The sequence below is a fragment of the Psilocybe cubensis genome, chromosome 5, assembly GCF_017499595.1.
Source record: "Psilocybe cubensis strain MGC-MH-2018 chromosome 5, whole genome shotgun sequence".
In the NCBI taxonomy this organism is placed as follows: Eukaryota; Fungi; Basidiomycota; class Agaricomycetes; order Agaricales; family Agrocybaceae; genus Psilocybe; species Psilocybe cubensis.
Window position 1 is genome coordinate 2,759,605 of NC_063003.1, and position 20,410 is coordinate 2,780,014.

Sequence of the window (20,410 nt, forward strand, 5' to 3'; positions counted from 1 at the left end):
GCACACTGGCACGTTGGTTTATATATACTAGAATTACCCCATTCAATCGCAAAAACATTTTTGTCATAACATTGGGAAGACAATGAAAACAACTTAAAGTGTGGCCCAATGGTGGCTAGGAGAATGATCTCCGGCGATAATACCGAACTCTCTTGTGGCCTACGAACTCATAACGCAATGGGTAGTGGCCCAACTATCGATTTCAATTTTGTCATGGCTACCGACTTTCCAACGGTTGTGTTAAGTCCTATAAATGGAATGAGCCTAGATTCACGTTTAAATGGGCCACAAACACCGCCATACGCGGTCTGCTATGGACATAATTTTCTGGAAATCTGCATATACATGAAAAACTCACAAAGAAATCCTGCTGACTACCGACAAGACTTCTCCAAATTCGGTAAGTGATGATTTTAATGACTCCGCCACCAGAGACTTCAGCGCCTCCGGCGTTTTGTCCAATTGAGGAAATTATTTCCGGAAATGGATCCTCTACATGTACAATGACACTGGCCTTTCCACGTGATCTGACGGCTTCGTGATGAACGTTGCGGTTGGAAAGTTGATGGCGAAAATAATATTTTGTAAGTAAATTTGAGCAGCAGCATATCTCTTTGTTGTATAACGCCGTGATAGGATTGATGAGGTAGGCGTCAAGTTCATCCTGTTCGCGATCGGTGCGTACCATTTTGTCCTGTGACTCTGATTGGCATTGAATCCTTAGACCTTGAGGGACAAGGCTCAAATGTGCAGAGTGTCCGCAACGAGGTTGGGATGCATGCGGCTGAGAAAGATTCAATGCTTTTACTCAAAATGATATATAAACACAATATTGCACCTTCAATGAACTGAAGATTAAGTACGCAATGCGTGCTTCGTTTACCATCCGAACGAGTGTGGGGTAGAAAGAAAAATGCAATGGCGGTGCAGTGATGTCTATAAGAGCGCCTTTGAGACATGTCTCTAGTTCCTCGTGATGATTGGCGTGAAGAAGAAGAGGGGGCGTGCACTCGAGACTCCAGATTAAAAACCGAGCGTCTTGGTCATCGCGGGGGTTTCTGTAGAAAATTTATTCATTTAGACGATAAGAGTCAAGATATGGGATGTTTCATGCTTACTTCAATAAACCACTGATTCTTTTCGAGAACCTAAGGGCAGCCCTTGCGTATTTATCTCCATCGATAAAATGCCTACCGGATCGTCCTTCGTCCTCTAGGTATTGACATAGTATTTCAATGTATGGCTCTGACTGACCGTGCCTCCGTACCATGTGCCGGATGTTGAGGGCGCTCTCGTCGATTTGAATGAGATGGTCCAGAGATTCATTGAGATCCAGAATAGAATCCTTGAAATACGGCACGGATTCCAAATCTGGTACAGTAACAGGAGAGTGGCAAATGGTAAGCATTGTCACCATGTCTTGCAATCTACCATCCCCAATGTACTTGTCGAACTCGGATTCCAGATACTCGTCGAAGATCTTCAAGTGGTAGTTATATATGTCAATAGCGTCGTCGAAAATCTAGAATGTAAAACGTTAACGGGTATCTTGCGGGTATCAATATCACGGAGAGCGACATACTATAGAATTTTGCACGCAATCAAGGAATGATGGTATAAAGTACCATATATCCTCCAATGTCATGAGCACCCCCTGCTGTGTACAGAGAGCTTTAGAGCGCGTCATGAACTCGCTGAGCCGAAAGCGACAAATGGCTTCGTGTAGCTGAACTGTGCCGGCCGCCAAATCAAGATGTCGTTCGAGATTGTAACACGCGTAGTCGATGAGAATTGGAACCTCTTGATTGATGCTATAAGCCAATAAATTAAAGGGAGCATAGAAAACTCACCAAGCTTTTCAAGATGCAGAAGACAAGCAGTTGCGAGGTCTGCGTGCGCTTTCCCTGAATCGATGTACATGTCCCCTGATCGAGTTGGATCCAGTAGAAAATCGCCAAACGAATCATTTAGCATCTTCATTGGCATATGATGCTCCCTAAAGTCGATAATGGAGGACAGTCCACTCATGTGTAGCTGAACATCGCCAGCTTCCAAGCTCAGAAATTGCTCCACTAAACTGGGAGGCATTTTCAGATCCACGAGAATAACCACGCTCAAGATGCGACGGGCACCATCTTGGTAAGGAATTAAAGAAAAAACATGTCCATATAATGAATCAAGACCAGCAAACGGTGGGTCACGAACATGATCAGAGAGGCCCAGTATCGCGTCTAACCTATGCGGAGGGCGATGATGAATAGAACTCACGTATTGAACAACTGTCGCAGCGTATGCAAACTGGCCCGATGACTTTCGAACCAAGGTCTCTACAGTATCTTCAGCTGGCCATGTAGAAGGAATAAGGAATCGCAAAGGATGATCCCTTTTAATCTGCTCGAACTGCTTCTGGATAAAAATACGAATATCATCATGGGAGCCAAGATAATCTTGCAAAGAAACCTGCTTAGATATGCGTTGCAGTAGTCCACTAGTAAACCCTGTACGAATATGATCCTCGACGCGGCTGGTAATGAAGTATAGTAGAGGGAGATACGGCCGTCTGTGAAATTCCTGGCTGATTACGTCTAAGATGTAACGCTGAGCCTTTGGGTCCAGGCATTCATCGAGGCCGTCAATAATGACAAGCTTTGGCCTAACCTGAGCTGTTTCGATTAAGGAAAGTGGATTGACGACCAATTTCTGGTACTGTGTTTGGAATGCTCGATCAAACACGGATGGATCACCATGAATGACATGTTCAATGTGCGAGCGAGTCTCCGGAACGGATATAGCCAGTTGATAAGAAATTGTGGGTGAGAGACGCCTTTCGTGACATCGCTCAGCCGACAGTCTGGCAAAAAAGAAGGTTGCTGCTAATAGCCCAAGGTCTTGGTATTTCTCTGCTAATGACTGTGCCAGTGCAGACTTCCCAGACCCAATCGAGCCGTAGAGCCACATGATGACGGTTTCTCTATTTGTTTGTCTGACCCAATCCACGATTTCGGAGAGCAGAGCTCTTCGGGTCTCTGGGTGGCAGCGTGGTGGATTGAAACGCTCTCCAGAGTCGTGAAGGGCTCCAGATGCTATGTGCGAATGCAATGTGAAAAACTCTGGTAGATGTTAAGACTTGAAAATTTGTCGATATCACTCCATGACTCAACAACTCACCTTGTCCTGGCAAATTTGCCACCTGTGTGTAGGTTCCTCCAGTTATTACCAAGTTGCTTGAATTGGCGAACATAGCTATGTCCTCCGAGTGACTGTGAATCCTGTCCTGTTAAGATACAGATAACACCTGTCCGTATCATAACGCACGACCAATGTACAGGTCTCCGTCTCGAGGCAGTGCAGTTTCCGCTCGAGCGTCGAACAAGTTCTCACGCTGTTGGTTTAGCAATTAATAATAGACTTCAAGATGATCAATGGGCAGTATGATAATCCAGGTGAAAATTTGGTTTATTTTATCATGGAAATGTAACAGAGACATTTAAGCCACTGCTAGTTACTCTTACTGAAGAAAAAAATATCCTCCATTGCGAACCTGCAAATCACTTTTCCTATGTTTATTGAGCAGCGGCAGCGCTCACAGTCTCCCAGAAACTAAGAATCGATGATTAATAAGTTGAACACAGGAAAGATTGAAGAGAATAATGACATACTCGCAGCGGCTCAGCAGCGCAGTCGATGTTTGGATTTCTCTAATATCTACAGCGCCGGCAGCAGTCTTGTTGAAAAGCATTTCATTTGACCCATTCCATAGCGGCCATGATGGTGTAATGTTGGAGCTATCCGTTTTAGTGTTTGTGTTGAGGGAGATCACAAAGTTTTGGAAGCTTTCCGAAAAGGCTGTGACAAATTGCTGATTTCGGAAAGCAGAAGGAAGTCCGCCACTGGGAAGATCATGAGTATCCAGATGCAGACAGCTTTATTTTTGAAACATACTTGTTAAAGTAGAATCCAACGTCCTCTCCATGACTTCCAGGTGGGATAGCGAATTCACCCTGCACAAATCATTAGGTTACCATAGCCTTCAGACTGGGGGTTTGGATGCTTGCCTTGAATCCAGCGCCTCCGAAAGCACGAAGAAGGAAGTATGTGGGGCAGATGAAGATTGCTAAAGTAATGATTAGTGTTTATTCCATCAGTATATGTCTAAATGATAGCATACATTCACCCATGATGGCATTTACTTGGAAAATGTTGGTACCCAAGCCAGCGTATTGCGCTGCCACAGCCTGGGCCTGCTGAGGTGTAAAGTTGGGGAACAGCTGAGAAGCATAGTCTGCAACTTGGACTGTATTTGCTGTAGCCTGGTTGACAAAGGCGACGCCCTCAAAAGTGTTCGTTACTGATAAGATAATTTGCTACGCTTTCGTGTCAACGTCACCCATGAATCAGAAATGTTTGATCGACGTACCCCATTGACCTTACCCTCTTTTAACAGGACTGTTGGTCTGTCGGTACTGAACGTTCCGTCGATGACGGGAACGAAAACAAAGGTCCCGAAGAATCCACTCAAGTTAATAGCAGCGTTAGCATTTTGCAATGTGTTAACATCGACTTGTCGGAGGCACTCCAACGCGTCTGCTGCAGAGGCACAGCTAGAGAAGCATTGAGTTAACTGATCCCAGCAAAAAAAAAAAGTAGTGTTCTCTCACTTGGTTTGCGACACAGTTTCGTTGAACAAAGTCTGCATTGAACTAAGTTAGCACTCGCTGCATTTTTTGAATCTGATACTTGCCTCCGGAATGCGATCATTAAACTTGTATTGAGATGGCAAGAATGTTGAACTAGTCATCGCTGCTCGGAAGAGGGCTGGACGGGTTTTCCCTCCATTAGCGACAACATGCTGCAACACAGACCCAGCGCCAGCCGATTCTCCCCAGATGGTTACTTTTTTAGGATCTCCACCGAATTTTCGGATCTGCCAAAATTAATGAATTTTTGAAGCTCCATGTAGATGAGGCAGGACTCACATGCTTCTGGACCCATTGTAATGCGAATTGTTGGTCCACTTTAAACACGAAATTTTAATCAAAAGAAACTAGCACAATGCAGGAGAACTCACGCAATCCAGCGTTCAGAGCACCTCCGTCTTTCACTTTCTGTCCAGGGAGGAATCCAAACACACCCAACCTATATTGAATAACGACGGCGATGACATTCTCTCCAGAGGCGCGAATGAGATCATTCCCGTCAAATCCAGAAGCACTGCCTTCGATATAACCACCTCTACAAAGAGCTGGTAAGAAAAATAACACCGATAGCTCTTGTTCAAATGCTTACCCGTGGATCCAAAACACGACGGGCAGTTTTTTCTTTTCTCCAAGGTTTCCAGGCAAAAAGACACTGTAAATGATTGTAAGAACAAACAGCGGTATCTCCCTTAAAGACAACGTACTTTAAGAAAAGACAGTCCTCCGATGGTCCAGCGTCGGCTGCTCTCGCAGCATTTTTCCCGATACGGAAGGGCGTCGTCGATGCGACTCCCGAATTTGCCTGGAAACATTCCGGAGGTTGGGCATTTGCTTGTTGAACACCGGGTGTTGTGGCGGGTAATGCAGGGGCCTGAAAGCGGGCAGCGCCTATTTATAGCTCATCTTATCAACTTGTGCCACCCATGGCGAGTTCATCACAGCTCACCGGTGGGAGGAGCAGCATATCTGATCCCTAAGAATTGAGTATGGGTGGCATTTGTCACTTTGTCTTGCACAACTGTTCCTTGGTACTGTGCGTATCCCAGATCAATGATGGGGGGTGCACCGACTGCCAGTGAATATGACTGTAATGCGAGGGCCAGAATCCCTGCAAGTGTTGTCGCGTATTTCATGGTGGCAAGTAGAGCCCCGTGCTAAATTGAAACGAGAAAAACAACAAAGCAAAATGGGGAGTAAGATATGTGTGGTGCAACTGGAACTTCACGTTGGTCGATTTATAAATGAGTAGAAGCCGGTACAAGCTCAATTCCTCATCATGGATCTGATGATATCTTCGCAACTGGATAATTCCTAAAGATCCACATGATTAGGGAGAATGAAGCCTGATCAGAGAATACACTCAGTCAAGTACCTCGCATAAAAGTGTCGAGCTTCTAAAAAGGCATAGAAAAGGGTAAGTCAATACCTGACATGCGTCATGATCCGTTCTTCCTAAACTCCGACAACATACAATAGGTCTATGTCTAACTGGCGTGGTGAAAAAAATGCGATCTCGTGTCGCTCACGGTGCAAGTAGCCTCTATAATTATATTTTTGTTAGTAAAGAAGTTCAAACATATGTTACAATTCTCACCAGTGATGTTTGTGGGAGTTGAAACACCTGGAATGGTTTGTCAGCATCATGGTTTGGAGCCTTGCGTTTAGTAGGAAGTTAGAGTGAATTATAGACGGTATTCATTCTTAACGTAGGCGGAGACAAGTCGCGTGAAGAGTTGATCTCTTCTGAGTAAATCAATTGGCTTGATTTTTATTCAGAATTGATTACAAATGAATGAGAACCTGCTTCATCGATGAGATTTTACTGGCCAGTAGCAGCACTAACGCTCGCCCAAAATCTAGGCAGGTGTGTCAATTAATACTAGAAGGGAAACTAACAAAGTGACAGAAAGCTCACTCGCATCGTCTCAGAAGCGCGTCCGACGTTTTTATGACCCTGATATCAGCGCCGCCCGCCTCCGTCTCGTTGAAAAGCATCTCATTTCCCGCTTTCCATAGCGGCCAAAAAGGAGCTTTATTATCTTTGTCCCACTTCACGTTTACGTCCAGCGCCAACGCAAAATTGAAGAAGGATTCAGAAAACTCCCTATCAAAATCCGGGTTCGAAAACGGAGGAGTCGCACCACTGGAAGATGATCAGATTGTTGATATTCTGATATCAAGCTTGTAGCTCCACTAACTTTCCAAAATAATACACGACATCGCTAGCATGGGTTCCAGGCGGAATAGCAAATTCAGACTATAAACCGCAATTTTGTGAGCCCGGACCTTCTGAAAGAACAAGTTAGCTTGCCTTGTAAGCTTCTCCTCCAAACCCACGAAGAAGGTAGTAAGTGGGGCAGATAAAAATAGCTACATATGAACAAATAAGTAGTCAGCGCGCTCCGCAGTTGAGTTGGCACAACACATAAAATATAAATAAAAAAGGGGTACAGCGAAAAAAAAAACATACATTCGCCCATAATCGAAACAACTTGAGCTATGTTGGTCCCGAGGCCTGCATATTGCGCAGCAGCAGCATGTACTTCTTTGCTTCCGAGTTCCGGGAATAGCTGTGACACGTAATCTACAACTTGGACTGTATCCGCTGTGCTTTGGTTAACGAATGTCTGTCCTTCGAAGGTGTTGGTGTTCGAGAATAGGATTTTCTAAAGCAAGTTGAAAGTTAGCATATGACCATTCATGCAAAAACCAATGTTCAGCGTGCCGTACCCCATTTACTTTCCCTTGTTTCAGAAGTTGGGTTGGGCGGTCCGTAATGAAGGTGCCATCGACGACTGGAACAAATACGAATGTTCCAAAGAAACCATTGTTGTTGATGACTGTGTTGGCCGTCTCCAGAATACTCACATCGACATTCCGAAGGCAGTCTAAAGTATCAGCTGCTGATGAGCAGCTTGAACCAACATATTTCATTGAGAAATTCGATCCACGAAAGAAAGGCAACCTACTTGGTCTGCGTCACCACCTCACGATAAAGAGTCTTGAAATGGCATATGTCAGCACCGCACCCAGTCCAATATACGAAACCTTGTCTTTTACGTACCTCTGGGATGCGATCATTGTATTTGTACTGTGATGGCAAAAACGTCGAGCTTGTCATAGCTGCCCTGAAGAGCGGTGGGTCCGTCTTTCCACCATTGGCAATCACTTGCTGCAAAACCGACCCTGCACCCGCCGACTGTCCCCATATAGTCACCTTTTGTGGGTCCCCTCCGAATTTGGATATCTATATATCGAAAACGTATGAGGCATAGCGCATTGGAAAACATAACGGCGTCCACATACATGTTGCTGCACCCACTGCAATGCAAACTGTTGATCCACTATGAAAGGTGTGAAAATTACAACACGCCAAATAGGAGATGAAAAAAAAACTCACAAAGCCCGGCGTTCAAAGCACCTCCATCCTTCACCTTCTGCCCGGGCAAGAACCCGAACAGGCCTAATCGATACTGTATAAGCACAGCAATAGCAGCTTCGCCCGACTCCCGCAGTATGTCATTCCCATCCAAAGCAGACGCGCTTCCCTCAACGTACCCACCACCATGAATGAAGAACACCACAGGGAGGTTCTCTTTTTCCCCAAGATTTCCCGGCACCCACACACTGCCCAGGTACAGACATGTCAGCAAACGGATCTACATCCGACGGAGAAAAAATAAATAAAAAAAGAAGAACGCACTTGAGGAAGAGACAGTCTTCAGAAGGAGCCGCGAGAGAGATGTCCTCGGCCCGCTTTTGTCGTTCCTCAACGGGCCGTAAGAGGGCCGTTTGCATTTGTCCGACCGCAAGCCGGAACGGCGTACTCGGTGCGTGGCCCTGGCTTCCCGCTAGACATGTGGGAGCAGCGGCACTGGCCTGCTGTACACCAGCTGTGAAGGATGGCGGTGCAGGCGGTGCGAACCGCCCTGTGCCTATGGAACCATATCTCGCGTGAATAAAGCTCAGAAGTAGACTCTATATGGATGTACCTGTGGGAGGCGCGGCATATCTAACACCTAGGAATTGGGTGTGTGTCGCGTTTGATACTGGATCCTGGACGAGTCTCCCCTGATACTGTGCATACCCAAGATCGACAACGGAAGACAAAGTCGCAGTTTTGCCCACACTAAGAGCTGCGGTGCGGAGAAAGAGAAATCCAGCTATAATTGAGATAGAAAATTGTGACTGGAACTTCATTTTGGCTCCTTGTTACGCGTCCAGCCGAAGTTCAAACGAGGTTGGCTAAGAGAATACGAGATGTCCTCACTGCAGCTTCAAGTCATCATGATATATATGAATGTTTTGAGAAGAGCCATGAAAGCCAGAACAAGTTGGACGGTCCGACTTGATGATCGACGCAATTCCAAAGGGCACCACAAGATCAACAGAAGATGAAAGCTATACGCTACTAATAAAGTGGCTCATGATCAGCTTGGTGCATATAACTAAACTTAAAAGCTTGGAAGAACCTTGGGTGCCTTTGAACGAGCGCAAAACGCTACAAGCTTAAATTGGTGCCAGCGTACCAAACTGGCCTGGTCCTGGTTGCATCATAGTAAGACCTTGTGCCTTGAAGTGCGGTAGTAAAGAAGTTCATAGATTTGTATGTTCTTCTCTGTCTAAACCCAAAAATGTAGGCTTTCGTTGAAGCAACATCGAAGTCAAGAAAACAACAGGAACAGCGCTGAAACTCGGGAAACTTTGAAAGCACGTGATTTGTTCGCGCGACGCCCCTATTATCCTTCAGTGTCAAAATCGTAAGCTGTTCAGAATGTCGGTGTCGCCTTGCGTTCTTGATAACCATGCTTGCGTTTTCAGATTTTTATCGAACATGAAGGGAACTTGCGAAGGTCTCAGTTCCCTTCAGGTTCGATATAAATCTGAAAACGCAAGTTGGAAGAAGTACATTGTTTTTGTAGTAGCTATTTCCAAGGTCGATTACGATTTTGACACTGAAGATTTCAGTCATCCACCTACGAAGACACAACTACTTTCTTCAAATCATAGCGATATATTAAATATAACCAACGACGTTTCATAAACCCGTGTATGTATACAAAAACGTCAAGTAAAAACCCTAAACAACCAAGCAAAAAAAAAGAGAGATTTATAGAACACCCAAAGAAACCAAAAAAACAAAAACAGAAACTCGATGATATATGTATGTTAATAAAATTTAAACCAAGACCCAAGGGAGAACGTCAAGTTATGCACGTATGAATAGAATAGAACGAAATATCGTGAGACGATATAGAAACGATACGAAAAGCAGGACAAAAGAAGGATTAGGTGTCATGGATGATCCTTTCTTCGAGAGAAGAAAAACGCGAATCGAAACCGTCGTAATGATGCAATATAAAAGCCCGGGCGATTGCACAACATAGAATTCCGATTCGAATTGACCACCTAAACACCAGAATCGACCCACGCACACGCAATCGATCCAATGTTGTAGATAACCGATGAGTCAGTCGTAACATCGGATCGAGTAGAGGTGTATTTCGCGTCAAGCATGGCGTCATCAATGCCTCGCCGAAAAAAAATGACGACCAAAATCCCTAAAAAAAGAAGCGACAGAACAAAGATGTGGGGCACGAACAGAAATACGAAGGGAATTATTTGAATGCCAAGTCGATTGATTGGTGCTTGTAACTTGCTGATCGATATGTGCCAACAACGATAGCGGAAAAGAGTGTAACCGGTCGTTCAGTCTGTTTCGTGATATAATGTGACCTCGTGAGTTCGATGTAAAATTTTCGAAATGTATGTCGGAGAAGTCGGATTAGAAGGGAAAAGGATACGCAATGGAGGAATAAACAGCGTGCTAGGACCGGCAGATGTAAACATGTCGCGGCAGCGTCTTGTCCATCAAGAATAATCTTCATCAATGTCACTGGTCCCCTTCTTTGCGTGGGGACTCCAATGAAGCCAGAGCATTCGTTTGTTGTTGTTGAGCGAGAAGGCCGTCAATCGTAGGCATAGAGGACCCGTCGCTAGTGGCGCTTGTTGAGCTTGATTGGCTCCCCGCAGAACTGCTCTTACGCCGTCCCATCAAATTTAAGCTCCATCTCGTGCGCTTCTTGGCGAGACTCGGCGGAATGGGAGGATTAGCTGATGCCTTTAGTTTCGGGTGGGCACTATTGTAGGTTGGCGCATCGGGGGAGGACAACGGGTATGATAGCGTCTGTGAGGATATCTGGGAGGAGGAAGGTGATGCAGATATCGCTGGAAATGAGCTTCCTGAAGGCACAGGCGACGGAAAAACACTGGTCATTGGAGGTGATCCAGATGCAGGGCTGGAGCTTGTATCAGGGAATGGGTATTCAAATCGCGTTGAGTTGGTAACATATGGCGTCCCCACAATTTGCGATGGAGAGTGGAGAATTAAGTCAGATAAATCTGTAAGGCCAGGCATGATTGAAAGGCGACCAGGAGATGAACGTGCGGATGCAGGAGGAGATGGAGATGCCACCGAGGGTTCAGGATCGAGCACGATGTCAGACTGGGGTAGCAGGACGATGAGGGAGAAGACCAAGAAAAAAAAGAACAAATGCACGCACTTTGAGTTTTTCAGAATTGACAGAGTCAGAAGGGACGGTATCAATGACGTTTGGCTCCACTGTCGGCAATTCCTTCCCATCTCCGGCCATTTGCAGCTCCTTCCCATCGACTGCTGCATCCAAATCGCTTTCCGGGACATGAGCACTCTCTAAAGTCGCCATTTCTCGAGTAGTGGTTGCTCGAGGACAGCGAATCAGGTTTGAAAAACTAGCAGCTGCTCGGCCGGGTTGTCGAAGTCCAGAAGACAGCGTAGCACGTGCTAGAAAGTTCTCCATCGATCACCACGTGGTTGTGAATCGCATAAAGGACGATAACAAGGGAATTGGCGTGCCAACGGTTGGAATGGGGAAAACGATGCAGAGGTGTAATGAAACAGCGCATATAGTTGTACATTTGGTCAGCCTTTTGACCCTAGGTAAAGGTAGAAGCAGAGCAATCAATCCATTCAAAACTCCCTCCTGAACCCAGTCAGTACTGGTAGAGCTGACGGTCATGAAGAGCATCAAAACAACCAGATACATCACTCTTGAAGAACAAAAGACCCCATGATAAGAAACACAACTACTGAGAAGCTTTGGGAAAACTCAAAAGCTGACTCAACTGGCAACCCTAGAACCTCATCACACCTTGTATGCCTGTCATATTCATCGCCCATGCTCAATGCCTAGACCCTCGTAGCTGCACTCTCTAAACGAGCATAAGATCCCAGGCCAACGAAAGCACAAAAGCCCAACCGCGGGATTCGCTCGGATTCGCTCGGCAGGCCAGATCACAGAGGTCACCGGACGTCCATTTCAGGTCGAATTAGGTATTGGGGTGCCGTTATTGTCACGGAGGATCTAGTGAGCTCGTCGTCGCGAACGACGAGCTCAACATGTATTCGGTGGGGGAGATGAGCATGTGGGGGTGTAAAAACAACCCGAATAGCACTTTTTATGAGCTGTGAGCAATCTGGAACAGTACGCATTAGGAAAGCCCCACAACTTTTTGGTCGAGACTGGCCTAGGCCCTTGATGACGCGTATGTCTACGTCACGTGTCAACCCTTATTTAGAACTGCCGACGTCGCGTCGCGTCGCCTGTATGAATTCTGGAAGAGATGTATCCACAAATTTTGGCTCGTTTGCATAATTGATCTGATAACCTTCAGCAGCTGTTTTCTCGTAGGCTAGTGCATAAACAAGCTTCCAGTATTTAGCTGTCAAGTTAATTATAACAAAAATGCATGGTTAGTGCACTACAACACCATGTGGATTGTCACGGGTGGAGATGGAATTTTTCTTATCAGACAGTCAAAGCCAGAGTATGAAAATCCCCGAATCCGTTTGGCTGGCATGGCTGTCTAATGTTCCACTATGATTTACTCTTTTACAAAGTTGATCGGTATTGTAAATGAGAATTTCGTCGAGAATGTTCTGAAATTCGAGTTTAATAACGTCTTATTACCAACCCATAGATTGGGTAGCACAAGCCCTGGTAGTCACTTGGAATAATTATTTTTCAGGTGGCATCGAGAGACCCCTGTGAAGATGATCGACATCTACAGTGAGATGCACCTTAGTGCCTGAAGGAGACATCTTGTGTAGAATGCACCTTCACTAAAGGCTGTTTTGAGTTTGAAATGAATAATTTATGACTTACTTCCATCAGGATTCCATTTATCTTACCGTAGATAAAATCATGATTTGGGAAGAAATCGACTGAAGCTATCAATAAGAATCCAAAGCTTTCGATATCGCACTTCAGATTAATTCACGGATCTATAATATCTAGGAAAGAATGATGTCTTTTTCAGCAGAGCTTGGTGTCACTTTACCCTTTTCCCTAGTCGTGCTACGTTGTGAACCGAGAAACAGGCACAATAGGTGAGTTGGTGCAAATCTACAGACATAGGAACCTCTGTGTTCTAAAAAAACATGTAATAACGAGAACTTGAAACCCCTGATCAACCCAAACGCTGGGAAATGGGTGGGATTTCAGAACCCATTTTCAAAGGAGTTTGTTATCGCCAGTTATTTGTGTAGTAAAAGCGTTGGATGAAAGCTATATTCAACCATAGCGCATAAAAATAACTCAAAGAGAGACGTCTTTGATATATTTGAGGAATCTTTAGCAATATCTGTTAGCGCCCAAGAACTGATGCAGGCGCTTCAATCAAGATGGATCACATGCAGACTGTGCTCACGGATGACCTAGCGGGAAATGAAGACAAAAATGGTGGGTTCTTGGTGGAATGATTGTAGAATGTCCCCCTTCCCCCCAATCGGATCTATCCACGACATGTGCCTAACCAGTAATCGGCATTATGATACCTTCGGTCTTATCTGCCAAAAGACAAAAGACAAGCTGCCATTAATGTTAATGAATGGGGGCTAGAACCTTTCAAGTTATACGACCGAAATAACTCCCACCATTTTGAAAGCTCACAGAGGGATTCCTAAGGTCAAATATGATGGTGGTATGTAAAGGTTGATCGGTTCGCCTAAACAAGCACAATGGTCCGTATAGGTTGTACAAGACTGGTGCCCTACTCTAGGCATAATGTCACTTAATCACCGCGCGGCTCAATACATCTCCATGATGTAAATGGTAACTGAGTCCCATTTGGCACCGCCTGTAGCTTATATATACAACATCTTGAATCAGCACTAGAAGACCCAATATTATCGGCTACAAAATCCTCACATCAACCCTGTTTAATCGACTCTCCACGTATTTTCTTCCCTTTCCTCTCCTGTACAGATTCCCTCTCCCGCTCTCATCTGACCTAGCAGAGCCTAGACGTTCTGCGATGGCCCCTCGAAGATATACATGGATCTCTCTGTGGTTTCTAATCACTGCCCCAATCATTCTGTGGGACGCAAGCTATGTTCTTATGCGGTAAGTCAATCTCTTGGGAGCGGATGCTTTTTTGTAAATTTTTAATTGTTAGTCCACGATCCATGGAAGGGGGAGATTTGAGGTGGTTTTGGAGCGGATTTGACATGTACGAACGCATAGATACTGTAGGTTCTTCTCTATTCTATGTCGTCATGCATTATGCTGATACAAGTATGGCAGGTTTACAGCGTCAAAGGATATCACGAAAAGGCGGGATTCGCACCTGCAGCAGGTGCTCCTCACACCCGTCATGTCTAATGCCAATGTCCTTATAACCTCCTCTAGCAATATCAAATCTGATTGAAACGTCTCTAAATGTAAGCATTACCTTCATCTTCCCGTCGATTATACTCATGCTGTAATCTCTCAGCTCACATATCTATATACTGTTTACATTGTCCCAAGAAATATGGCGCCACTCTTTGGTTTCTCAGGCGCCAGTTTGACGCTGCTAAAGACCTTGATTTGGATTTTGCAGGAATACTTTTGCGGAGGATGTTCACGATCGGAGCTGAATAAACCATCTGAAATCCTTAAATTTTGGGTCGCTCCGAACATGTAAGCTTTTTGACTTGTATCTAGCTTGCTAAACCTTGATTTTTGCTGACCTCTGAGTTCTCCAGCGTCTGGGTTACGTTTTGCTCGTTGATCGTGGTACGACTTGGTAGAGATATCTCTCACTCCCTGAATTATTCATCGGAGGAGGAAAGCACTCGTAAATCCTCATGATTCTCATCTTAGTGTAGGTATACGGGGGAGCAGACTACAAAGATGCTCAAATTATACTTCTGGAACTTTGGATAGAACCATTAGAAATGAATCGACTTCTAGACCCGTATTTTTTTCATCCGGATGTACGTTTACTTGTCGTGTTGCACCTTGTGACAAACAACTTCCACCTTCATATCGTCGGCATAGAGTTATGACTTTCCAGTTCTCAATCACATCTTTCATATCATTCCGTTTATCATGTCTATATGAACACGGAAAATCCCGAAATGGATGAAGAGAATACTTTTGGAACACTCAGGAATACCCCGTGGTCTAATTGCGCATCTTTATCGCGACTGTTGCTATTATCAGATTGCCACCTTCAAAATTGACAGAGTGCACGTCTGCGCAAGAGACACGCGGGTAGACCTCAAAGAATCATTTGCGGTCTTGTACACTCAACTTTGGATCAAACACTACTTCGAGAAGGTTGTATGCTCCGAGATGCTCGCAGAAGCTCCAGATACATACCCGCTGCCAGCGTTCCATCAAGTGTTGATTTGGTGGCACTGTGGCGGCAATGGAAAGTCAGACAGGCTGGCAAGCAATGCTCGAGCTCTAAATCAAACGCCAGCATAAGACATGGTTAAAATTCTGCAGAGCATATACTAACTCAATCAATCTCGCTCAAATCTGTACAGTGTAATAAAGCATGAAAATTCAGATATTCGGGTTGTGCCAGCCAGGGCTCGAACCCTCTTCATTTATCACCTATCACGTGATTGTGTTTGTTTCGGTGATTGCCCGTGTTCTCTGTGCTCGCCGTTGGGCACGACGACGACCGACGACGACCGAACGACTAGGTGTCGGCGACGGCTATCTTCATGACCACGTCGGCTCCTCAATTGAGTATCAAGACGTTTCTCAATCCATTTGAGCTTTACTCAGATTCTCGTGGTCATGGATATCAAGGCAGCTCTCGCAACGTTCGTCTAGGGCGTGTTACACCACCCGGAGGAGGTTCTATAGCCAAGAGTGAGGATGGAATGAGATGCGCTGTTACCGGGAAAGAATGTACGCGATATCCTTGTTGTTGATATTCTTAATTCAAAGCGGTCTTCTGCAGCCTTGAGAATATTGCGAGTGTCTGAACCATCGGAGAGTAATAACCCTGACCACAAGTTCTCGGTGGGTCGTGGAGGCCATCGTATCGACGCGTCGCGCAATTTCTGGGATACAAGTGGGTTGAAGATTGACAGTGCAAGTACCGACGTTGCTTGGGGACATGGCCGTAAGTGTTCTCAGTAGTGCCCAAGTCGTTTCTGATATGCAAGTCAGAGTTCAACAACAAGATTCTTACCAGTGCTCGTAATGGTGAGCTGATCCTATGGGATCTAAACAAATCTGGTGTTACAAAATATGGTTCGTGTGTTCAATTTATTAAAAGCCAATGGCTGATTACGTTCAGAGAGGAGGACGAAGGACCATATCCGTTCTATCCATAAGATGTCCGTGTCGCATGTCGTGCACCATTACTGTATAACTGGATCTGCTGATGGACATATGCGCGTCTGGGACATACGCGACTTGTCCAAGTCTATAATGAGAGTACATCACCCGACGTCTGTTCGCAGTCTCGTTTTTTCGCCAAGTCTCTGGCAACCTTTGCAAGCCATAGCTGGACTCGATAATGGGAGCATATATCGGTATGAAAGGTTCAAAAAAGTTTGATCCACGCTTATATCCTTACAGGTGGGATTTGCGTATGGGTCAGCGGGGTTTGCTTGACAAGCTGCCTGTAGCTCATACCGCTTCAGTCACGGCATTGGACTGGTGCTCTGCTGCTGGCGCAGGACCTCAAGGAACATCGGCTGTAGGTATCACAGGCCAAGGGGATCCAGGATCCACCGGGTTAGGCTGGTTGGTGAGCGGCGGGCTCGATCGATGCGTCAAGGTCTGTCCCGGGCGTCTACAGTTTCATTTTTATATTTAACTATCCATATGCAGGTATGGGATCTAACGTCTCCAGGTGCAAGCACACATATACCTCACAAGCCCACCTACACCCTTCACCCCTCGTTTGCGGTCCGTCGCCTGGCATGGAGACCTGGCTATGAATGCGAAATTGCTGTCGTTTCAACAACTGAGTTCGCCACCTCCTCAGTTGATTCCTCAAATGCCGGATCATCTGGTCTTCTCACAAGAACTGGGAGTGGGCATGGGTTAGACCATATTATGCGAGGCGCTCTTCCGGAGAGCATTTATCCATCGAAAGACAAAATGGGCGTGCAGACAGATGTCAAAGCATCGTCATCTATACCGTCTGTGGGAGACGCTGTTGAGATCTGGGATGCTCGTAGGGGATGGCTAGCTAAATGGTCAGTGAGGGGGTCTGCTGTCGAAGGTGGCGTCACAGGTAATCATCAACATTTCCTTCAACTACCATAATCATTCATAAGACTCCTATCAGACATTACCTTTGGCGACTCACATGCTATTTGGGCACAACACACAAGCGGGTCGTTCTCCCAAATCGATTTACGCGACGCCACAAAACCTATTGATGCTATACCTCGTGTTGCTACTACTTGGGAGGCTACGGGATCTATGGCTTTCGTAGTTGACAAGGCTGATAGATGGGAAGTCCCTTATGATGATATGTAAGTTTCGGGGATGTCTTTTAAAAATTACTAACCCTTCCACAGACATCCTGAACGCAAGAATGTTGTTGATCTCCCCAAACCGTCTACTAAGGCGCTAGGCGATCCCACATTTAAACAATCAACACAAACGATTGGAACATTTAGCGACTTTACAGATACCGATCTAGAAACATTTACTACATTGGCCAGGAGATATCTATTCGAAGGTAGGACGAGGAAAGATATATGTGCCTACAACGCTGGTGTATGTGAATCTCTTTAATTGTTGACATGTTGGTAATTAATCACGCATTGCACCTAGGTGGCCTTTGGCGCTGGCCACGAAGCCGCCGCACAAATTTGGCTTCTATTAGGAGCATCGTTGGCTGAGTATATCCCCGCTCATCCACCTACACCACCGCCTTCGCCACCAACGATACCCACTGATCCCCCGGCTCCTACCACACAGCTCTCCCCAAGTATCTCAACAAATCTGACCGGCTACTCGTTTCCCACATCTTCTACAAACAAATCTGCGGAATTATCACCCTCGATTCCTCAAAGAATCAGTCCTGCTAGGAGATCCACTAGTGGTTCGTTATCTAGGGTATCAAGTCACACCCCATCCTCCTCAACCTCGCGTAGATTGACACCTACCTCATCTACATCCTCTTCCCCTCGCCATATTCCCCTGTCGCTACCTCCAGTGACACCTCGCAGAGCATCATTTTTTGGCAGACGAGAATCCATTGATTCAAGTTCAGTACCTCATCCTTCAATGCTTAGGCGACCTTCGATTCCTCCCTCGCTTGCTATCACAGCTAGCAGCCCTGGTGATCGAAGCACACCTAGTCTACGGCATGTGGGAGAGGGTGTTCTGGATGATTCTGATTCGTCGGGAAGTGAAGAAGACCCTGAAGGGGAGGAAACAGCTGCAGCTAACTCCAGTGACGGAGAAGGAGTTAATACCAGTCGTTCAGAGCAAACACAGACAGCACCTCGAAACATTCCCACACCAAGTCCACTATCGAGAATTGCAGGGCACCAGGCTTGGACAGAGGACGAGGACGATGGAGGAACGGATCATGAAGATGATGCATACTCACCATCACCTCAGTCATCAACTGATAGTGACTCGCATGGCTCGAGTTCACCAGATACGCGCTCAAAGTCTGTCAAGGCTACTCGTCGCGGTTCAAATCACTATAAATCGAGGAGTAGGAGTTCCACCGTTGCTTCTCTTGCTGCTCCTCCACCCCGACCTTTATCCCGTCAAAATTCTCGGAGTAGCATACGTACAGTTACCGGTCCCGATGCACCCGCAAGAGATCAAGAAGATAGCAATTCTGTACATCGCCAGGGACCCCCTGTGAATCCTGCACAGGATCCAAAAACTGGTCACCACCGTCATAAATCGACAACGGTATCTGAAATGATTGCGAACTCGACTAAACCAAGTACCCCTGCTGTCAGAGTAGTTGACATTCCCGCTCAGACAGATGTTGACATTCAGATGACTGAACGGAGGATAGAGATAATCAAGCTCGACGATAACAGGTTCAAAGCGACGACATTAAAAGCATTGGAGCGGGCATTAGAACAATTTGCTGAAGAAGTAAGTATTTCATATGATTTTTCGAGTATCTGTTGAATGATATTGTCATAGGGAGATGTGCAAATGTGTGCCATGCTGGCACTCGTTGCCCCAGAAGAACTGCATATCCCAAGGTCAAGAGTGAGACGCTTCTTAGACTCGTATATTGGTTGGTTTTGCGTATTCCTCACCTCGGACAAAATATTGAAAAGCTAAACACCGCACAGAGATTCTTACGCGTCTCCGATTGCATACATGCGCTGCATATCTTCGCAAGTACTGCGACCACGAAGATATTCGCAAACCCACGTTAATGGGGACGACGATTTACACGTCGTGCGGTAAATGTCGGAAACCTCTGCTCGTTCCGGCTGGTAGCTTCAGTGGCAGAGTAATTAACCAGGGTGCATTCTCCTTTTGCCTGGGCTGTAAATCATCTGTGGTTATGTGCTCTATATGGTCAGTCTTACTACATTGTCCATCAATGAGTTATACCTTATGTGCACATCATTCAGTCGTCTCCCGGTTCGTGCGCTCCTCTTCCAGTGTTCTGTGTGCCACCATGGTGGCCATCAAGCATGTTACCGCCAGTACTACCTTCAACAGCCCATGGTGGACCTTCCTTCTTCTTTTGTCCCGGCCAGCGATTCCAGTCGTGGAAGGGCATCTGTACGTATTGCGTCGACATCCGTTGAGGATGATGCAGGATCCACCGCAGATACGTCAGGTATACCTAGCCCTGAACAACCCCACCATCCAAAATCACTTGCAGGCCACCCATGTGCCGCCGGATGTGGCCATTTTTGCTGGGCTGCAAATAAAGAATGGGAAGAATTGCCCTAGCTATTTGTACCCATCGCATTCGGGATTTCTTTCGTTTTCGTTTACCCACCGCATCGTATCAGTCATATGTATATCCTCATTGTATGTTTTATTTCAAAATGTTTTACTTGTTAGTGCTTTTTGACATTCCCCCACATTTTGGATACGTAGAACATCTATGGAGTCTGAATCCCCGCACAAATTGATGTCATGAGTGGCCCTGATGCCCCAGCGTCCGTCGGACTATATTTTTTCTCCCATTGAATGAGATGCCCTTTGAATACCAGACGTCATGCATTGTCGTCTGAAAGCGGTACAGTGCCATATTGATCGCGGTTACTTAATAGTTCATCATACGGATATGTACGACTATGCATTTCTAGCTGGAATAACCAACGAAAGAAATTGATCGTCGCATTGTGGCCCATCTTATCTGGTGCCATTGTTATCTTCTAGTTATAAAAGAGGCCTTTATACCATTCCCCGCTGCTGTAAACCCCC

General features: G+C 45.8%; 5 protein-coding genes across 5 annotated transcripts; 2 read left to right on the forward strand and 3 right to left on the reverse strand.

The window, feature by feature from the left end:
- Positions 1 to 217: 217 nt before the first annotated feature.
- JR316_0006323 (putative secreted lipase) lies at positions 218 to 5,830 on the reverse strand (the record flags this gene model as incomplete). The annotated part of the gene is made up of 18 exons (XM_047892072.1): positions 218 to 247; positions 359 to 784; positions 884 to 1,058; positions 1,119 to 1,522; positions 1,583 to 1,800; positions 1,851 to 3,110; positions 3,169 to 3,260; positions 3,588 to 3,890; positions 3,943 to 4,001; positions 4,023 to 4,114; positions 4,169 to 4,364; positions 4,418 to 4,601; positions 4,713 to 4,924; positions 4,977 to 5,014; positions 5,069 to 5,232; positions 5,287 to 5,349; positions 5,402 to 5,585; positions 5,644 to 5,830. The coding sequence occupies 18 exons, from the start codon at positions 5,828 to 5,830 to the stop codon at positions 218 to 220; spliced, it is 4,287 nt and encodes a 1,428-aa protein (XP_047749421.1).
- Positions 5,831 to 6,608: 778 nt separating this feature from the next.
- JR316_0006324 (putative secreted lipase) lies at positions 6,609 to 8,897 on the reverse strand (the record flags this gene model as incomplete). The annotated part of the gene is made up of 10 exons (XM_047892073.1): positions 6,609 to 6,840; positions 6,896 to 6,954; positions 7,118 to 7,363; positions 7,428 to 7,611; positions 7,667 to 7,698; positions 7,762 to 7,944; positions 8,004 to 8,041; positions 8,098 to 8,324; positions 8,401 to 8,632; positions 8,690 to 8,897. The coding sequence occupies 10 exons, from the start codon at positions 8,895 to 8,897 to the stop codon at positions 6,609 to 6,611; spliced, it is 1,641 nt and encodes a 546-aa protein (XP_047749422.1).
- Positions 8,898 to 10,590: 1,693 nt separating this feature from the next.
- Positions 10,591 to 11,536, reverse strand: JR316_0006325 (uncharacterized protein; the record flags this gene model as incomplete). The annotated part of the gene is made up of 2 exons (XM_047892074.1): positions 10,591 to 11,202; positions 11,261 to 11,536. 2 exons carry the CDS (start codon positions 11,534 to 11,536, stop codon positions 10,591 to 10,593), a joined length of 888 nt encoding a protein of 295 aa, XP_047749423.1.
- Positions 11,537 to 14,051: 2,515 nt separating this feature from the next.
- Positions 14,052 to 14,944, forward strand: JR316_0006326 (uncharacterized protein; the record flags this gene model as incomplete). Its single annotated transcript, XM_047892075.1, has 6 exons — positions 14,052 to 14,140; positions 14,193 to 14,265; positions 14,321 to 14,372; positions 14,426 to 14,457; positions 14,619 to 14,698; positions 14,887 to 14,944. The coding sequence occupies 6 exons, from the start codon at positions 14,052 to 14,054 to the stop codon at positions 14,942 to 14,944; spliced, it is 384 nt and encodes a 127-aa protein (XP_047749424.1).
- A 791-nt stretch (positions 14,945 to 15,735) lies between these two features.
- On the forward strand, positions 15,736 to 19,930 carry JR316_0006327 (GATOR complex protein WDR24; the record flags this gene model as incomplete). The annotated part of the gene is made up of 12 exons (XM_047892076.1): positions 15,736 to 15,925; positions 15,978 to 16,142; positions 16,190 to 16,273; positions 16,320 to 16,557; positions 16,604 to 16,805; positions 16,859 to 17,267; positions 17,322 to 17,511; positions 17,557 to 17,758; positions 17,816 to 19,108; positions 19,160 to 19,256; positions 19,300 to 19,546; positions 19,603 to 19,930. 12 exons carry the CDS (start codon positions 15,736 to 15,738, stop codon positions 19,928 to 19,930), a joined length of 3,645 nt encoding a protein of 1,214 aa, XP_047749425.1.
- Positions 19,931 to 20,410: the final 480 nt, after the last annotated feature.